This window comes from Anomaloglossus baeobatrachus, chromosome 6, assembly GCF_048569485.1.
Source record: "Anomaloglossus baeobatrachus isolate aAnoBae1 chromosome 6, aAnoBae1.hap1, whole genome shotgun sequence".
NCBI classification, from domain to species: Eukaryota; Metazoa; Chordata; class Amphibia; order Anura; family Aromobatidae; genus Anomaloglossus; species Anomaloglossus baeobatrachus.
Genome location: NC_134358.1, coordinates 95,737,900 through 95,758,035, shown reverse-complemented (window position 1 = coordinate 95,758,035; position 20,136 = coordinate 95,737,900). Strand labels below are relative to the sequence as shown.

Genomic DNA, 20,136 nt, shown 5'->3' with positions numbered 1-20,136 from the left:
GATTTCTGTGGTCTCATAGAACGGAGACAATGGAGAAATTGTGTTCTCCATCTTCCCCTCACAGTGTCCTCCAATTATCTCATCCGAGAGACCCGGATCACAATAACCTGACACTGATCAAACTAGGATCTTAGTTTGATCCAAGTGACACTAAAAAGGTTTTCAGGTACTAATGTGACCTCCTTTCATTTGTCCTAACCATTCCTAACTAACTCCTCTAACATAATAGATCTGATATTCTCACATGTGAGAATTTACGCTTGTGTGACTCCGACCTTATAGTGATACATTTTACAGAATACTATAGGTGATCTCCGCAGCTCAGCTTGCATTTTATGGAAAGGACGGTGAGTTTTTCCTCCTTGCACTTTCTGGTCAACAATCTGAGCTGTATCATGGTCATGCCCTGCAGATCACGTATACAATAGACAATGCAGTAGTGATTCCACAATAGACCATTGTGACTTTCTCAGTCTGTGGCTGAAACAGAGGAGAGAATTGTCATTGTAGCTGCGATTGACCAGTGACAAAGTCCAGTAGCAGATTTGTATTTAGCACTACTTTAATATAATTTCTGTTATTATTAGTAGAGATCTACAAGATCAGCTTCGAGGAAGGTATATACACCTCTATCATCTTCCTGGCCTTATAAACTGTATAAACTTTACTGTAATGCATAGTTTTACAAATACTTTACCTTGTGTAGGGGCCAGAAAGATTAATTACTTTTGCTCCTTCTGAATGGGTGCAATTGGTCTACTTGTAGTCTGGGCTATGAAAGTTTTGGAAGAGTCTCACTGTAATCTAGAGGAAAACTGTACGATGAAGCATGCCACAGTCATTTATTCTAGTGGATTCATATGGAAATAATCTTTTTGCATCTGTGTAAAAAAAGGAAAATATTGTCACGATGACTATGAGATAGTGGGGAACTGGGGCTTCTAAGCTAACCATGAAGCTAGGGGGCCTTATGCTATCCCTAACCTCACAGACACTCCTAATAGTGGAGATGTCTGAGTCTCCTTTCTGGCCCTGCTCCTGACCAGTCCTGATCTTTTTCCCTCTTCCAATCTCCCCAAGGAAGGACGGTACAGGAGTGTGATGAAAAGAAATAGACAGACAGGGGAAACCAAAATTATGTTACTTAGCACGCACACGTAGAGATATAAGACAATAAGAGATTAGGAGGAAAACAAGAGCAGGAAGGAAGTAACAAGACAACAGGGGTAAACTTCACAACTGCTCCAAGCAAAAGCATTCACCAAAAAGTATAGAAGATTAATGCCTGCTTTACACCCTACAATTAAGCATACGATATTGTATGCGATGTGACACACCCCCATCGTATGTGCGACACGTTCAATTTTTTGAGCGTGTCACACAAACGATTAATTGCCATCACACGTACTTACCCTTCCATACCACCTCGATGTGGGCGGCGAACATCCACTTCCTGGAGTGGGAGGGATGTTCAGCGTCACAGCGACGTCACAATGTGTCACAATGCGGCCGGCCAATTGAAGTGGAGGGGCGCATAGCCGGCGGGAGCCGCGGGACGCAGGTAAGATCTGTTCATTGTTCCCGGGGTGTCACACACTGCGATGTGTGCTGCCACGGGAACATTGAACAACCCGACGTGCAATTTTTAGCAAATGTACGACGTGTATGCGATGAACGGTTTTACGTTCAATCGCAAGTGCACGTAGCTGTCACACGCTAGAGCACCACTAACGATACCGGATGTGCATCACTTACGACGTGACCCCGCCGACACATCGTTAGATATGTTGTAGCGTGTAAAGCAGGCTTAAAGCTCACAGACCAACACAGGAAGCCTATAGCTGGCATGCATGTGATCACAGGAGCATAACAAGCAGGCTAGCCTGCCTATAAATCAGCACACAGCAGGTCGACGCCTGTGTCTGCTTGTGTTGTTCCCACAAACCAGAGAAACTATTGGGTGGAGTGTCAGAATCTGCAATGTGAACAGAGCCCGATGACGCCATGACAGTTGATAAAGTTTGTACAAAACTCTATGTGACACATTTGCAGCTACAGTGGAACTTCAATCACCATATCTGAGGTTGTACAAACATGTTAGATGGTTGTCTGCTTTATATCAAAAAACATAACCCCAAAAAGTGCTGAAATTATCTTTTATTAATAACTTACAACTAGAGATGGGCGAATAATAATTATTCGTGTTCGGATTATGTTTACCAAATACTGAGTACTTTTCCAGTATTCGTCACAATAAGAAAAATGCTCCATTTTCACATTGACTTTTATTAAGTTCATTGTTCGTGATGAATGCTGGAATAGTATTTTGCAATTTGTTACTGCCCTGCAACCCAGTTTCAGAAGAGAGGGGATCATGCTCTGCTTCAGTATGTTGGAATTCATGGTTCCCTTAATGAACTGTAGCCCCCCACAGCCGGAAGCACTCATGCAGCCCCAAACCACCCACTCCCACCACCATGCTTGACGGTAGGCAGGACACACTTGTCTTTGTACTTCTCATCTGGTTGCCGCCACAAATGCTTTACACCATCTGAACCAAATAAGTTTATCTTGGTCTCATCAGACCACAGGACAAGGTTCCAGTAATCCATGTCCTTAGTCTGCTAGTCTTCAGAAAACTGTTTTTGGGCTTTCTTGTGCATCATCTTTAAAAGTGGCTTCCTTCTGGAATGACAGCCATGCAAACCAATTTGATGTAGTGTGCGGTGTAAGGTCTGAGTACTGACAGGCTGACCCCCCCACCCCTGTAACGTTTGCCAAAATTCTGATAGTAGACATACATCTTTTTTGAAAGACAATCTATGGATATGATGCTGAGCACATGCAATCAACTTCTTTTGTCGACCATGGTGAAGTTTGTTCTGAGTGGAACCTGCCTTGTTAAACTGCTGTGTTGGTCACGTGCTGCAGCTCAGTTTCAGGATGCTGACAATCTTCTTAAAACCTAGGCCATCTTTATGTAAAGCAACAATTCTTTTTTTTCACATCCTCAGAGAATTCTTTGCCATGAGGAGCCATGTTGAACTTCCAGTGATCAGTTAGGGGTGTACTCACTTTTGGTGCATTCATGCTTGTGTTTTGAGTTATTTAGAGGATACCAGCTTTACACTGTCATACAAGATGCACACTGACTACTGTACATTGTATCACAGTATCACATTTTCAGTGTTTTCCCATGTAAAGATATAATAAAATATTTACAAAAATGTGAGGGGTGTACTAATTTTTGTGATATACTGTACATGTAAGGTCATTCCTTTCAGTGGGCAGTATATGCAGTGTCATATATTATTTATTATGCATTGTTTATATAGCGCCATTAATTCCACAGTACTTTACAGACATCATCGTCGCTGTCCCCATTGGGAATTTAGATTGTGAACCCTATCAGTATGTCTTTGGAGTGTGGAAGGAAATCGGCGCACCCAAATAAAACCCACAAACACAGGGAGAACATAAAAAGACCTTTCTGATGTTGTTCTTGATGGGTTTTGCACTCAGGACCGCTGCACTGCAAGTCTACAGTGCAAACCACTAAGCCACTGTGCTGCCCTATATACAACAATTACTATATTCCTGCACTGGCTGGTGCTGAGGACTTGTATGTCTTGGTGGGACTTCAAGCTCTGGGTGTGTGGCACCCTGGACTAGCCAGGTCGTCACAGGTACTACAACATGCACCCCCACCCCGAGATAGGCACATCAGCCAGACACAAAATCCTTGTTGCCTCCCTCCAGGGGCTGATGTCCACACCAGGTGGGGTGGAGCCAGGCGGTTAGCCCCACCCACTGAGGAGTTCACAGTCCTGGAGGCGGGAAAAGGAAAGCAGATCAGTTAGGGAAGTGGAAGAGTGAGGCGTAAAAGTGGTAGTAGAGGAGCAAACTGACTGTGTCCGGGTACATGGCCCGGGCACCGAGAGCAAGGTTGGCAGACGGTGGTGGCCGTCTGCAGGAGAGGCAGATCAACGCGGAACCGTAGGACCGGGGACGGGCGGTGGCCCGCCGGTACCGAACCGGGGAGCGAAGTGAAGCCAGCACAAACCGGCAGGGCCTGCGGACCCCGACCAGGCTTGGAGTTGCTGTTAAATAGGACAAAGCAGTCAGTGACCGGAACCCCAGGGGTTTCCTAACAGCCAAGACCCAATTGAAGGCAACCGTCCAACCAGCAAAAGGAAATACAGCTACCGCCACAGCTAGAGTTCCAAGGGCCAGAGCCTGCGGGCACCAGGGCTCCTCCGGCACATATACACACTGGGGAGCGGGTTACCGGTGGGAAGTCATCGGGGCCGAACATACACAAGGGTGCAGGGAAAGGCAGCCACCACCAACCGTCCGGGAGAAACCACAGCAGCCGGCTGCGGGACCCGTCCATCCAGCCGTTTGGTTTACCAGAGACTTTGCATCCATTTGTGGCTGAGTGAGTACTACCGTGCCATCCGGCACCACGCTGCGCAGTCCAAGCGACCCTGCATCTTGCCGACCCTGCCTCCCCGACACCTCACCGGGCCCCGGGACCACCAACCCCCTACCCACGGAGGGGAGAGAAACATCCCAGCTGCTCCCTACCATCGCTCCCGAGATCCCCGTCAATAGCAGCGGTGGTGCCCAACCTCACCACAACCCGTGAGTGGCGTCACGGACCAAATCCCCAAATCGAACTACCCCCCTTTCACTCACGGGCGAGGAGCGCCGCTCGAATCCCCGGATCCGGCCCACTGCTCGAGCCACCGAGCAGCAGCAGCGCCGGACCCGAGCGTGGTGAGCGCAGCGCCCCGCCGCCCGCGACAGGTGCCGTGGGCCTTGGCATTTTCCTGGGTTTATTGAGTGCCCTTGCCGGTTGGTCTGAAGATTAGCTTGTCTACCATGTTGGACTCTTTCTGGAGGACATCCCATCTATACATTACCTGAACAACCTACAGATTTCAATACTCAACTTCTAATTTTCAGTTCCGGAACAGTCACATGATCCCATGTTACATACTGACATCAGACCACAAAAAGTTAGAATGTCTGGTCAGAATGGGACAGAGATTATTCAAGAGGAAATATGTTTCCGCTGTGCATTTCCAATGCTGTTCATTATCTGTTACGTCCTGCACTTGAACAATAGGTACCAGCTCCTTATGTGACAGCTGATACCGCAGCGCCTTATACAAACAGTAAGGTGTTATCTACTGGGACGCCCAGTGCAGTGACACAAAGGATTAGTTAATTTCTGTATCGCCAGTCACTAGTTACACACACATTTCTGCCAAACTGTCTCAGAACATTCAGTCTTTGTGGAGAACCATGAAATACTACAGATATGATTAGGTCACACACTACTGAAGGGGTAATTCATATTTTGTAGAGTAGATAATGTTGGCCTTCTGACTGACTTGAGAGATATTGTATAGTAATTGAAGCTGTCACTTGTGTGGCTGCCTGGACATAAAGTTATTAAAGTTGTCAAATCCCCTTTAACTAGCTCAACAAGAGAAAACAAAGCCACGTCACAATCCATCCAATATTTCAAAGTGCTTTATTTACTTCATTTAGTGCAGGTAAAAATAGCGGGGAAAGAGCCGGATGCGGGCCCCCAATGGACGATGGCCGTTTCGCACCTCCTTGTGCTTCAACGGGTCCCCTTTAACTAGATATTTTTCCATAATGTGGGGGTATTTGATATTTGGCCGAAACACTTGGACCTCCTGCAGTTGGACTTAACTTTGATCACAATAGAACCCCATGGTTCAGAAATTCCAGTAAAGGTCCAGATGTTGACATTTCATTCAGCCACCTTGAAAAGTGTTGTCACCCCCGACATTACTGGAATACTAAAGTAGGGGAATACATTACGGCATAGTAAGTGTCACCAACTTTCTGGAAGAACAGGAATCATTAAGAAACATCTTCATTAATGACTTTTCTTTGGAAGAACCCTCTAATATCCTGATGGAGCAGATCCCACTATGTGCCTCCAGGACTCCAGTTATTGAACTATCTATGGCCTCACCTTAACATCTAAGTGATTATGGAGGTTTATTAGATTTCTGAATGTTCTCTTTAAACTTTACCCTATTCCTTGAGAAAGCCTCCCTCATTATAAGGTAATAGATGTTTTCCGTAGATCTTGAAATACCCCTTTAATATTAATTCATCCCTGATTGTATTTTATCGTTAATTGCCGTGTAGAAGCCTGTAAATCAGGTAATGTATTCTGGGCACTCTGAACCTTTCAGCTCCGGTACACGGAGAGGCATTAATTGGTTTTATCCCAATCATTCCATGAATTGAGTAGGCTTGAATATTAAAATGGTGTCAGCCTGGGTCCTGCTGAGCACTGATATGCCTTGTGCAGCAGGGTAGGGCACTATGCATTACAAAGATAATCTGCTAAATATTCGCAAATCATGCTGTGGGCTTCATCATCCTCCGACCGAAGTAAACATATTTACTGTCCCAGAGCTCCAAGTTTTCTGCATATTCCAAACAGCATTATATGTGAATAGACTGGTTCTTCCCATTGTGGTCCTGGTGCCGACCCTCTTCTATGGTATATAATATGGTGATTGGGATGCCTAGCCTTTTGATTACTCACCTTTCTAACCCTATTATTATTTTTTTTTATTATATATTATTATAATAATATATATTGTTATATAACTTTTACATAGAATGCTGTAGACCTTATGTGCTAATAAAGGCAAATCAGGGGTCTACAGACTCCCCACTGCCCGCTTTCCCTCTGTATCCATGTAAATATAAAGATAAGTAGCTTTGTAAATAAATTACACTACTTATTTTATCCTAAAATAAAGTTGCATCCTGTTTTTTATTTAATTTAGACACGAGACAGTCTTCTTCATTCCGGGTTGATTAGCTTCATTATTCCGGCAGATTCGACTCGGTATGAAAAAAATCAGTCTTCATCAAACCTGCTCCGATTGCTACGAAAAGACATTGTGGTCTGAGATCTCTCCAGATCGCAATGCATAAAAAATGAAGACAAGAGGTTAAAATGTCATAGCACGTGTCCTAGCCCCTCAACTATCCATAGGCCATGTTCTCACGTTCAGTATTTGGTATTTTTCATCAGTATTTATAACCAAAAACCAGGAGTGGGTGAAAAATGCAGAAGTGGTGACGTGTTTTTATTAGGCCACTTTCACTCTGCGCTCCGATCTCCATTCAGTGGTCCCGTCGGAGCTTTTGTCTGAACCCCCTGCAAAACGAGTTTCGGACGTATGCGCTGACGGGGCCAATGACTATAATGGTGCAGACGCAGTTACCGAGTGCTCTGTTGTGCACCATTTTCAGGAGTATAGACTTACTGGAGGCAGACACCCAGAAGCAGTCTACTACATCTGGGTGTCTGCTTACAATAGGCGTATACTCCCTAAAATGGAGCATGACAGAGCACACGGTGACTCCATCTGCACCATTATAGTCAATAGCCCCATTGGCACATATGTCTGAAACCCGTTTTGCAGGAGATTCGGATGGAAGCCTCGAAGGTACCACTGAAAGGCAAGAGGAACCCAGTGTGAAAGCGGCCTTATATTTTTCCTTTGATTGTTCCACTTTTGATTATCGCTTACAAATACTGACCAAATACTGAACGTGTGAACGTGGCTTTATTCTGGCCCCTCAAGGAAATCTTTGGATATCAATGTTAACATCTGACCCTCTGCCTCCTGATGAGCCTGTTACCTCCGGACCCTGGAAGGACTAATGAGGGCGTGAAACATGTTGAGGCATTCTGTTGACAGCTGGCACTTTATATTAATGCATAGCCAGCAGACTATTGTTTATCTGTATTGTATCTTTTGCTTCTGTAGCTCTGGATCCGTCTTTATGTGAGGATCCTTATCCAGTTATCCAGTTTCCTAGTAACAGGGATAGATAGGGCTAGCCGTCATAGAATGGGGCACCACCGGTTGCTACTTAGCGTGCTTAACCTCCATCCTCAGGTAGGGCTGAGTCTCCTAGGGTACAGCCTTAGCACCTTTGGGATCTTGGAGTCACGTACTTGTCTTCATGCCATATTATTAGTTTTGAGACTTATATTATTGTATTCTGTGTGTCCAAGAATATGTTCCGCACTTCCCTTAGATATGTATATATCGTATATCAGGGTTTTTTTTTTCGACATTTCATATTTTATCACCTGTTTTCATCACGTTAAGGTGTTTTGATCGAAGAGTCCACAACAATTTTCCAATAATTTTGTCTAAACCGCTATAGAACCGCCACGTTAGAGCTCTCAATCTCTTCTTTTCTTGTTTTATTGCCATGTAAAGAAATGAGTTATGACTTTCTTCTCACCTGACATATAATCAGGTACACGCAAAGTTCAAAGGCCGCGTTCCTCCCCCCACACACATCACTTGTCAGAGAGGTAATGAGGGTATTGATCTAACCATAAATATGGCCTGTTCATTCTAGTAGTGTTTATGGGACCAGTATTCTGGTGCGGAGACGTTGAAGAGAATGATGTTCGGGCTGCATGATATATACTCTAAGCCCTATAAACCCCACTGATTTTATAGTTGCAGACGGAAAAGTGGTTGTGAGTTGTGGCAGGGAACTGGGAAACGTGCTGGAACCAGCACAATGCTGTGTCCTCCATAATACTGGTGCCTTGTTAATCACTACAGTACGTGCCACAGAGTAGATGGATACCGGAGCAACAAACACTTGGCGGTTCTCTAGTATTAATAAAAATATATATAATAACGGATGTATAGTGTAAATGACGCAGTACTATTTATGCATTTATGATGCTGTGGGGGATACAGTTTTTTTAATTACAGCTCTACATTTGACATTAACCCTAGAACGCATCCCTGGGGCCGCACAGGCCTGCTATGTTACTTGTTTTCTATGGTAGATTTCTATGGTTGCCCCTTCTAGGGTTAAATACTCGTTGCAAGTAACGCCACTGTTAAGGGAAAGTGGTTCATATTAATGTAAGACCAGCATTTTAATCTATTATTCCTACATATGCTCATTCGTTTGACTAGTTGTAGTGGCGTGTACTTCTGCTGAGTAGTCCTGACCCGCCAGCCAATATCACGCCCTTGGAGGCCCGGTTATGGTCCCCGCTGTGCCCCTCTGTTTCCTTCCAACATCCTGCGTTACACAAATCCCTGGTGGCCCCTGTGACCTCGGGTGTGCACAGTGACCTACCTGTGTGCCATTACCCAGAGTCTGACTGTCAAAGTGCTTCCCTCTGGAATCTGACGCCGCATCATTTAGTGAACTTCTGCCTATGTGCCGCTACGTGCCGGCTCAGCGCAATACACAGAAGCGCAGCACGTCTGTGAGAAGAGCTGGGTTTTGGTCTGCCTTGTGATCTCCCTGTGTGCCACTGACATAGAGTATAGTACCGAGCTGACATGTATTGGCACACAGGGAGAACATAACAGCACAGACCGAAAAGGTCTTCTCACAGCAGATGTGCTGCGCTGCTGTGTATCATGCTGACCTAACAAGTAGTGGCCACTCAGACTTCAGGTATGCAGTGTGACCCTAGGGTAATGGCACACAGGCAGATAACTGTGCCTCCATCCCTCTCCTCTTCAGCTGTAATCCGATCACAAGATCGGATCACAGTATGACACTCGGCTCATGCTCGCAGTAGAGCAGGAGCCGAGGGCCATTAGCATATCGCATCTGATGCCATACGCTCTGTGGCCGCAGCCTTAATGATAACTGCAGCGTTATAATTAGTTAATTGGGGTAAATTCTGCTGTCAAGTTATCTCTAAAGTTGACATTAGATTCCTATTAAAGGGAATATGTCACCAGGTTTTTGCTCCCTCATCTGAGAGCAGCATAATGTAGAGGCAGAGATCCTGATTCCAGTGATGTGTCACTTACTGAGCTGTTTGCTGTAATTTTGATGAAATCAATGTTTTCCCTGCTGCAGATCTAGCAGTTATACAGAGCTGATGAATATGCTGGACTACCTGATGCACAACAAGTAGTCCTCTAATGCAGAGGTTCCCAACTCCAGTCCTCAAGGCACACCAACAGTGCAGGTATTCAGGATTGCCTTAGTATTGCACAGGGGTTGGAATCATCACCAGTGCAGGTGATTAAATTACCACCTGTGCAAAACTAAGGAGATCCTGAGAACCTGCACTGTTGGTGTGCCTTGAGGACTGGAGTTGGGAACCTCTGCTCTAATGATAATCTCCTGCTGATTAATCTTTGAGTTTATCAAAACTACACTAAGCAGCCCAGTAAGTGACACATCGCTGGAATCAGGATCTATGTCTCTACGTTATGCTGCTCTCAGATTAGGTGGCAAAAACCTGGCGGCAGATTCCCCTTATGGCACCCAAAATTACCATGTGCCATTTATAATAATTGTACACTATTAGATGACAGATGGTCCCTTCATACACCAGGGCCAGGATGCAAATATTACCCATGTACATCCGATAACTATTACATTATATACAGTATATATAATATACATTATATACAATGATAATATGCATTATATATGTTCCCTATTTTGAAATTTGCATTCTGATTGTACATGTAATATGGATGATGGATTAGTTTACTCCTTCCATATTCCTCAGTCTGTACATTCAGGACTCAGGTGGGAAGTGTAAACATCCACAACCATCACCAGGAAAAACCTATAATGATGTATTTAAGCAGATTGGCAAGAGATACATGTCACAACTCATTTGGTTAATTAATACTGATTCTTAAGCCCTCGGCTATCTTTGAAGGCAGAGTATTAGTGGGTCAATGGTCTCTTAAGCATGTATTATAAGAACATGAGGATGCACATTTCCTCTGGTACAAATAATTAGACACTGAGCTCTTGTTTATTCTGGAATTTCAGTACTTAAAGGTGGAGTTCTAGAAGGAGCCTACAGACTCAAGCAATTCCACTTTCACTGGGGGTCTTGTGATGGACATGGTTCCGAGCACACCATTAATGGACACAAATATGAGGCAGAGGTAAGTGTGGACAGAGGGAGATGCAAGAAATGAAAAGCATAGAGGTCATTATTGAGTAGTGTGTGCCCTCTTCTGCTCTACAAGGAGCACGTGTTAGTGTTTCTCTCGGGGCTTCCAAACTCTCGGCAGGATGATTGACACTAAATTATAGTCTTGTTATTATGCAGTTAGAAAGATTGGACTTCAAAAGTGCCAAAAACACATTGCTTCTGTAAAAATATTACAACTATTAAGGACACTTCATAAGTAACTCTGAGCGAGTGTCGAAATACTCGAATTCGCGATACTCGTAGCGAGTACTGTCTAATACTCACGTATGCATTCCGAATAGTGTTTGCAATACAAGTCAATGGGGAATACTCGCAATGTAACGAGTAACCCGAATGCCGCACCATTCGCTACTTGCACGACTAGTACGGCATTCGGGTTACTCTTTACATTGCGAGTATTCCCCATTGACTTGCATTGCACACACTGTTCGGAATGCATACGCGAGTATTAGATAGTACTCGTTATGAGTATCGGGAATCCAAGTATTTCGTAACTCACTCATCATTACTCATAATGCCAAGTGCTCCTTATAATCATCCAGGCAACAGATGGGTTTCTATTAGTTTTCTTATCAAGTTAGATATCATTCATGTGTTATAGAACATCATATCATTATTCCTATGTCCTCTCTCTGTTTCTCCATGTGTCAAAGAGTGATCTGTTTGTATTCAACCTAAAAAGATGTCCTCAAATAATAAAAAAAACTCCTCTAAATTAATATAAAATCATAACCATAAAGAAAGTACCACCAAAAATGGAAGAAAATGTAGACAAAAATGTGAGAGTCCATTACATCGAAGCAACTCTACCCAACAGTATCAATTTATCAAGCTGACATAATATACCCAGAATTGGCTCTAGACTCAGTGTCGTCCAATAGCTTCTTAGGTATCCATAAAGATTAACAGATGTCCTATTAATCTGGACTACCGACTCCCTAGAATCCCAGATATCCCTGATGACATTGGACAAGAGCCAATGATATGGGTTATACAACTTCACGAGAAAGCCACCGGGCATGAATCTTAGTATACATTCCCTTAAACAAGACAGCATCGCTATAGCAGTGGGAGACCGGACACCGTGGCCCATTTCACAGTCCTCTGGTTTTATCATCAGGTGTGGTCAATAAAGATATAAAAAAGCACTAAATAGTTACCATTCATCTGCTTGTATCATGCACATTTATCACATGTGTACAGATATATCACCCATGATCCTCAAAATTGTAACCATACTATAAACCATAAAATGTTTTGCATCACGTTACTGTAAATGTATCCTCTCACTTTGTTAATGGTCCCAGTGCAGTTCTGTAAGATGTTTTTATATGAGATGAATAGTCAGGCTTCTAAGGATCAGACATCTTCGGATTTTGCTTGGTCTTTATCTCTAATTCTCGGTATTATATTAACTTTTTGTCGTTGGTGTCTCATTGGCAGCTTCACTTGGTGCACTGGAACACAAAGTACAGCAGTTTTGGTGAAGCTGTGAAACATTGCGATGGACTTGCGGTACTTGGTGTATTCTTACAGGTAAGGAAATGTGAATTATCTTATTCCGAATATTAATACTAAAGACTAGGGTTGTTTCATCATACTGTGGTTCTTAACTTGTAGCCGTGCCACACTACACCATTAACATAGTGCCCCTATCTACATAAGTGGCTGCTAATTTACTGACTATCATGAGCATTTGCGCTATGAAAAAAGTGTAGGTGTCATGGCACAAAACATTAACAGAGTTGCACAATCTGTAGAGTCCCTAGTGGCTTTTCCCCCCAGCTAGACTAATTTATTGAAAAGATGAGATGAAGACAAGTAGTTTCCAGACATTTTATCTCTTGCAAAACAAATGTTCTGGTGTGGAGACTTAATAGCGGTCTACAAATATCTGAAAGGTAGTCACAGTGCAGAGGGAACTACCCTATTCTCATTAGCACAATGAAGTGCAAGAAGCAATGGGATGAAACTTAAAAGAATGAGATTCAGATTAGACATTAGGAAAAACTTTCTGACAGTGAGGGCAGTCAGGGAGTGAAACAGGCGACCCCGGGAGGTGGTGAGCTCTCCATCAATGAAAATCTTCAAGTGGAAGCTGGATAAACATATAGCTGGGAGGATTTAGGAAAACCTGCACTTGCAGGGGGTTGGACCCGATGGCCCTTGAGGTCTCTTCCAACTCTACCATTCTATGATTCTATGAACATGGCAAATGCTCCCAACATATTATCCAAAGTCAGAGGAATCCGCCAAGATTTATGGATGTGAGCTGAAGCATGATATACAATAAGGCTGTGTAGTTCTTCTACATATAAAATGTTGTTATCTGTTCTAAATGGCAACTTTTATCATCCGGCACACCACTACAGTTGATAAATAATTATCATTCGTCAGCAATTATATAGATGCCCTGTTACCACGTCTCCAAAGGTTTCAGAAGGTGTGCTCTTGGATGGGACTGTGCTTACCCCCTGGCAAACTATATCCTTTCCCCATTACCACCTATTTTTGTTTTTATACATTTGTTGTTTGCTCCCCGTTTACTTTTTTTTCTGACATAGACGTTCGAGGCTTTGTTCATATCTGTAGGTAGAGTTGTGGTTTTGAATTTCCCCGTTCACTTTACCATACAGTATAATGTACAGTACTTAACATGAGAACAATAAATCCTGATAAGGTGAAATGGTGAATAAACTACAATTCCTCCATTCACTATTGGGTTTCATTTTTACAGTGTCCATTGTGTGGTAAAAATGACCAGGCAACATGATACTCATTTGTAAAAAATTTTTTATTAAGTCCCATAGCGTTTTTATTTTTTATTAGACATATTGAGGGCTTGTACTTTTTAGCCCAAATTGTAGTTTTTAATGATACCATATTGGGCGCATACCACTTGTAATTTTCTTTTTATTGCATTTTATGGTAGAGGTGTTTTGACCAAAAAACAGCAATTTTGGCATTTTTTTTTCTCTTTATGAAAGTTAGGTTATTTATTAGCTTTATATTTTGAAAGATTGGCTATTTGACTAGTTCTGATAACTATGGTTAGATGCAGGTGCTGGCTGTGTAACACAGCTTGCTTTACACACCCTCAACCACGTCATCAGGCAAGAATGGGTTACCGAGCCTCCCAAACTGCCACCATTACTTTATGTCGTCCTATCCTAGTACTATGTTGTTAATTTGTCAGTCAAGTATTAATAAGTGAGTAAATAAATGTTTTCCAGCCACTTGCCATATTCTACTGACTTACCTCAGGTTCACGAGGTGCTGGTTCATGCTGGAATAGTTTAGGGACCCTGTAACCATAGAATAGGGAAATATATGACGTTATGGTGGTAGTTTGGGCGGCTCGGTAACCAGACAGGTTCCCTTTAATAAATAAAGGTCAAATCTTGTCTGTATTGATGGTAATAAAGGAGGGGATAGTTATAACAAGTGTGGGTGTATTGTGATTCCCTACACGCAGAGTAAATGTCACTGTTTGGGGTATTTCTTGTAGACTAAACATTACCAGTTTGACCAGTCACCCGTTCCGCCTTCTTATCATATCCAGTTCCTACAAATGCTGTTGTTATAGTCTTTATAATTGTGGTTGTGATTTAGCTTTGGGTATAACTGATGGACCTGAACATATTTATTATGTGCATATGTGTACATTCTGTCATCACACAACAAAAAAAGAGAAATATCACATTTTTGAAATATTTCACATCAGAAATGTAAATAACCATTTGCGTATTCTTGAGCAAATACTTTGCTTTACTGTCCTTGAAAGAAAGCGATTTGTTTGAAGTTGTGCTTTCAAAGTCCTTGCAGGTATATTTTGCTCCATTGGCTATGAGACATTTTTTTATGGTAGCTATTTAGGAGGTCACTGCTCCCTAGCTTCTTGTTTCCCAGGGCGGTGTGTTACTGAATGATTGCTACTTTAGTTCTGCGGCTCGCTTGCTCCATGGTCTCCTACTGTGTGGTCTCCAATGCTGTAGTTGTAGGCAGAGGCATCTCTGAAACGGGACGAATTGGGAGCTAAAGGTGCGCTTTAGCGATATGGTCAGCTTCAGAGCAGTGCTTCCAAGCTCTTTAGCAAAGATCTTGCAAATGCTGCACCCCTTGCCTACGAGATAACCTGCCACTGCAGATCAGCTAGGTAACTAAAACTAAATAATAAAATAACCCCCCACAAAACTTTTCAGGAGGAGGGTTGCATTGACCCCTAGTCCCTAAAATCCCCTATGATACCACTATTCCTGTCTACTGACTAATGTGTGACGACCAATTATTTCGGACACGTTACAGGACAGTCACCTGCATCTATCTGCTATCAGCAAATTTTTCCTAAGCTGAAGCTCAATTTAGCCCCTTGTTGATTCAGCTATAGTCTTCTTCACAGCTGAAGTCTCTCGCAATCCTTCTTGGCTCTCAGCAGAGCAGGCCTTACTCTAGACTATTGATTTCCTTAGTCTACACCACACCTATGACTCAGTATTGGCACTCTCTGCCCATGTCACCCAGTGTCACATGTCTTCCCTGTCAGCTTGGGGACTATTCTCCAACCTCCACACAGATACTTTGATCATCAGGATCCTATCAAATCTCAAGGAACACTCTCCATAACGTTCCCCCTGCTCCAGCCTCCATCATAACAACACTGGAACAATTGACAACCCTGGTCCGAAGAGTTACATAGGTCACAAAAGACCACATATGGTCCTTCAACTTTGTCCTCTGGTGACAACCACTATTTTATATACAGATTGTTGTTCTCCTATAAGCATTTTGGTTCAGCGCTTCCACAAGGCTCACATTCACACCAGTGTCTGACTCTTCGGCTCGTACTGACTATGTCACTTCCACATGTTAGCTGATGTCTTGGACATGAACATTATTGGTGTCCGGCATCATAGCATTACTGCCTGCTACTCAATACAATTTTGGACTTCAATGTGCACGGATACATCACTATGACAGCTTTAATATACAGGGCAATGCCAAACAACAGTTTCCTAAAATGCTGGACATAGTCATCGACTCAATGGGTGGGGGCATAATATTTTCCCCCCAACCTCAGAAATCCCAGTAAATGAGTCGTAATGCTTAGATAGCGCTGAAGAGCTTTCATTCTAAGGATCAGTAAGAGTCCGAGATGTCAGATCCATGCTAATATAAAAGTGTTGACCAATATTACAGAGAATAAAGTGGTTATTTCTGCGCTGCTGATAAGGATGAAATTATGCAATATTGTAGAAATTTGTGGTTTATCTGATCAACGCGTTTCGAGGTATTGATATAATTTTTATCTATCCCGGATAAGACCCATTGCGCTGTTTCTTTTCAGCTAATGGAGAACTGTTGGCATATCCTAACCTTATGCCATTACTTTATGAGATACAATCCAGGGGCAGATATGTCATTGGTGCCACCTGAGCAGCCAAGCTGGGGCCTAAAGGGTAATGGTCCCCATCTCCACGCCCAAAGCTATAAACACCTTCTGTTAGACATAGGGGTCTTCTTCAGTCTGATAAAATCACACATGTATACAATATAAAGGAATTATCTATTACTTTCTAATGTTCAGAAGCTTTCAACTTTACTTGCCCCGGTTGGGTTTAGTTTGCTTAGTACACAATAAAATGAGCAAAACAAAATTCTAATTGCTCTGCTGACCTGTAATGACTATAATTACCGCTTTGTTTGAGAGACTAAAACAAAAATTAGTAGCCTTAAGTGAAAGTCAATTGCTAGTTGTGTGTCATTATACGGTTTTATGTTGTATTATGTTATATTACGAGCCGTGTTTTCAAGTCATGTTTGTGCATTACAGGTCGGCAATTCCAAGCCTGAGCTTCAGCAAGTGATTGATGCCCTAACATTAATTCCAACAAAGGTAATGAACAGCGGTTTTATGTTCTGCGTCACAGACTAAGAGATTTACATGATGTGTATGCGAGGGATTCAGTAAATGTGGAATATTTCAAATAGGATGGAAATAAAACCTATATGGTCTTTAAACTCGTACACTCTGAGGACACAGTATATGGTGGTGGCCAATTATATATGTTACCGGCAATGTGTAAAAACAGGCATTCTATAGAATACCTAGGCAATGTATACAATGCCGAAAATGGGTTGTCAAAGTGTGAAATACATCAGATGTTCATACATTTCCTAGTCATTCTATAGAATACCTAAATGATAAACAGGCGGAGTGTAGAATACTACAGGGGTGGTCCGTCCAAAAGTAGGTGGACAGAGCAGGCAGCAGCAGATCTGTGAAACTGGCTCAGTTGCCCTTAGCATTAAAATGCCATTCTAGCCTCCCGTGCTGCAACAAATAGTCAGGAATGACACTTTTGATTCAAAGATATCCTGTTGTTCATTTTGCATTTCTTCTTTCATGTTTTTGACTGTTTATTACTAAAGACTAATAGTCAGGAATGACACTTCTGTTTCTTTGTGGTTTTTCCCAGTAAAGATATCCTGTTGTTCATTTAGGATTTCTTCTTTCATTAGTTTTTTGACTGTTTGTTACTTCTTTCATTAGTTTTTTGACTGTTTGTTACTAAAGACTTTTCCAATCTGGGCATTATATCAGAGTTTGCCCTGAGCAGTTCTTGTCATTCTTTATAATACCTAGACATTTTATGCAATGGCTAACTTTTCCAATCTGGGCACCTAGACATTTTATGTAATGGCTAACTTTTCCAATCTGGGCATTATATCAGACTTTGCCTGAGCAGTTCTTGTCATTCTTTATAATACCTAGACATTTTATGCAATGCCTAGGAAAAGAATAGAACAACGCAGATATTTCATACCTTGCCTGAAAACGACAGGGATTGTATACATTGCCTAGCTATTCTATAGAATGTCGGGTTTTCATACATTGCCTGTAACATATATAATATAATATTACAGGATTAGTTTATATAGTCAAAAACAGCACATTAAGGTTGATAGAGGTCTTTAAAGGGAACCTGTCAGGTCCAATATGCACCCAGAAACAAGAGCAGTTCTGGGTCCATATTGCTAATCCCTGCCTAACTGTCCCTGTATACACTAGCATAGATAAATAGATCTTTAGAAAAAGTATTTCTAAAGATCTTTTATCATATGTTAATGAGCGCAGTGACTAGTCGTAAGGGCGTTACTTCCCTTAGCTAGTCGGCCCCCTTAGCATTTAAGCACGCCCCTGTGACCATGGTAGCATGCTAATGAATGCGCAGCATCAGAGGCATGGTCGCTCACCTCTCTGCTGTCACCACGGCCGACACTGGTTTTTGTATCAGTGCGCATGATCAGAAGTCCTGGAATTTCTGGTCATGCGTACTGTGAAGCTGGGTGTATGTAACGGCTTCAAACTAGTGCAGTGTGCATGACCAAAAGTTTGGGGACTTCTGATCAATGTGCACTGCCAATAAGCCCGACGTTCTGAGGCAGTGCAATGGACACAGGTACGCACGTTACTGCCAATGATGAGGCTGGGCAATAGGCATTGAATAGCATGTTAACATGCCCCTGTGGTGTGCTAACATGCTAAGAGGGTGGAATACGTGCAGGAACTAACTAGTCCCTGGCCTCATTAGCATATCATAAAGGATCTCTATAACTACTTTTTCTAAAGATCTCTTTATCTATGCTAGTGTATACAGGGACGGGTAGGCAGGGATTAGCAATATGTACCCAGAACTGCTCGTGGTTCTGGGTGCATACTGCACCTGACAGGTTCCTTTTAAGGGGAAAAATTTGTTGTCCGATCCACAATCAGTAACCCCCCCAAAATCTGATTTGTACAGTATAGGGCCAGTCTGGCAATGTAAATGACGTTATCATGTTGATAATAGCAAGTAGCTAGAGTGTTCTTTTCTGATAGGTCAGATTCCTTTGCATATACTATTTTATCATGTTCATGTTTTGAATGAGAACACACAAAAATGGTCAGTTTGAGGCCCCCATCACACGTCAGTGAAAAACACAGACATTCTTCAATGACGTGTAAAGCACGCACATGTCCCTCCGTGTTCCGTGATTCACGGAACACGTGGGTTGTCCATGTGCAATCCGTGATCCGTGATTGCAAATGGACATTACTCACCTGCCTTCGCTCCTGCTGTCCATGGTGCTGAACTACTCGGCTCTGCAGCATCCGCCCAACGCTCTCTGCAGCTACTTCCGGGTCAGCTGTTCCTGCTTTCATGAATATTCATGAGCCGGGCAGGAGCTGCAGAGAGCGGAGGCTGCACAGCGAATCGCTGGAAAGGTTAGTTGAAAATGTTTATTATTTAATATGTCAGTGTTTTTCTGGTACGTGTTTCATGGATCACACACGGATCACACCATAGTGTGGTCCGTGGGTCATCAGTGATGCCAGAAAAAACACAGACTTGTCTCCGTGCAGAATCACGGACACGCGTGTACGCTGCACGGAGACACGTTCAGTGAAAAATCACTGATGTGTGAGCAGACCCATTGATTATAATGTGTCTGCGTATGTCAGTGATTTTGGTACGTACAAAAAAAAGCACAAACGTACCAGAATCACTGACGTGTGAAGGGGGCCTGAGGCAAATGTGAGAAATCAATGCTTTGGTTGGGGTAATATGGATTTACTTATATGCATTATGATTTATATTAGTCTAATGCTAAACATTCAAATCCTTTTAGGGAAAAGAGGCACCTTTCCAGAATTTTGATCCTTCAGGATTACTTCCAAAATCCTTGGATTTTTGGACCTATAAGGGATCCCTGACTACCCCACCTCTCCTGCAATGTGTCATCTGGAATGTCCTTAAAGAGCCAATTAGTGTGAGCAATGAACAGGTAAGAAGATGAAGCTGGTAGTGGCTGATATTTTTACGTTCATTGAAAAAAATTGATGATCATAATTCATTTCTTCATTCCTTTCATTCATTCATTCATTCATTCATTCATTCATTTATTCTGTCATATTGTTTTCAATCCTGCATTCTCAACTGAATTTTAAATCAATCTTTGTAGCTCAAACTTTCTAGTTCTGAACTCCAATTCTCCCACATACCTACAGAGGTAAATGAAAAATGAGCTGAATTTGAGGGATCCAGTATGTCCCACTG

General features: G+C 42.6%; 1 protein-coding gene across 1 annotated transcript in view; it reads left to right on the top strand.

The window, feature by feature from the left end:
- The window catches only part of LOC142317114 (carbonic anhydrase 2-like), a 74,609-nt gene that overhangs the window by 29,843 nt on the left and 24,630 nt on the right, over nt 1–20,136 (top strand). Inside the window, exons 4-7 of the mRNA XM_075353122.1 lie at nt 10,870–10,988; nt 12,482–12,574; nt 16,869–16,931; nt 19,709–19,864. Coding sequence (XP_075209237.1) covers nt 10,870–10,988; nt 12,482–12,574; nt 16,869–16,931; nt 19,709–19,864 — 431 coding nt within the window. The remainder of the gene's footprint in view (nt 1–10,869; nt 10,989–12,481; nt 12,575–16,868; nt 16,932–19,708; nt 19,865–20,136) is intronic.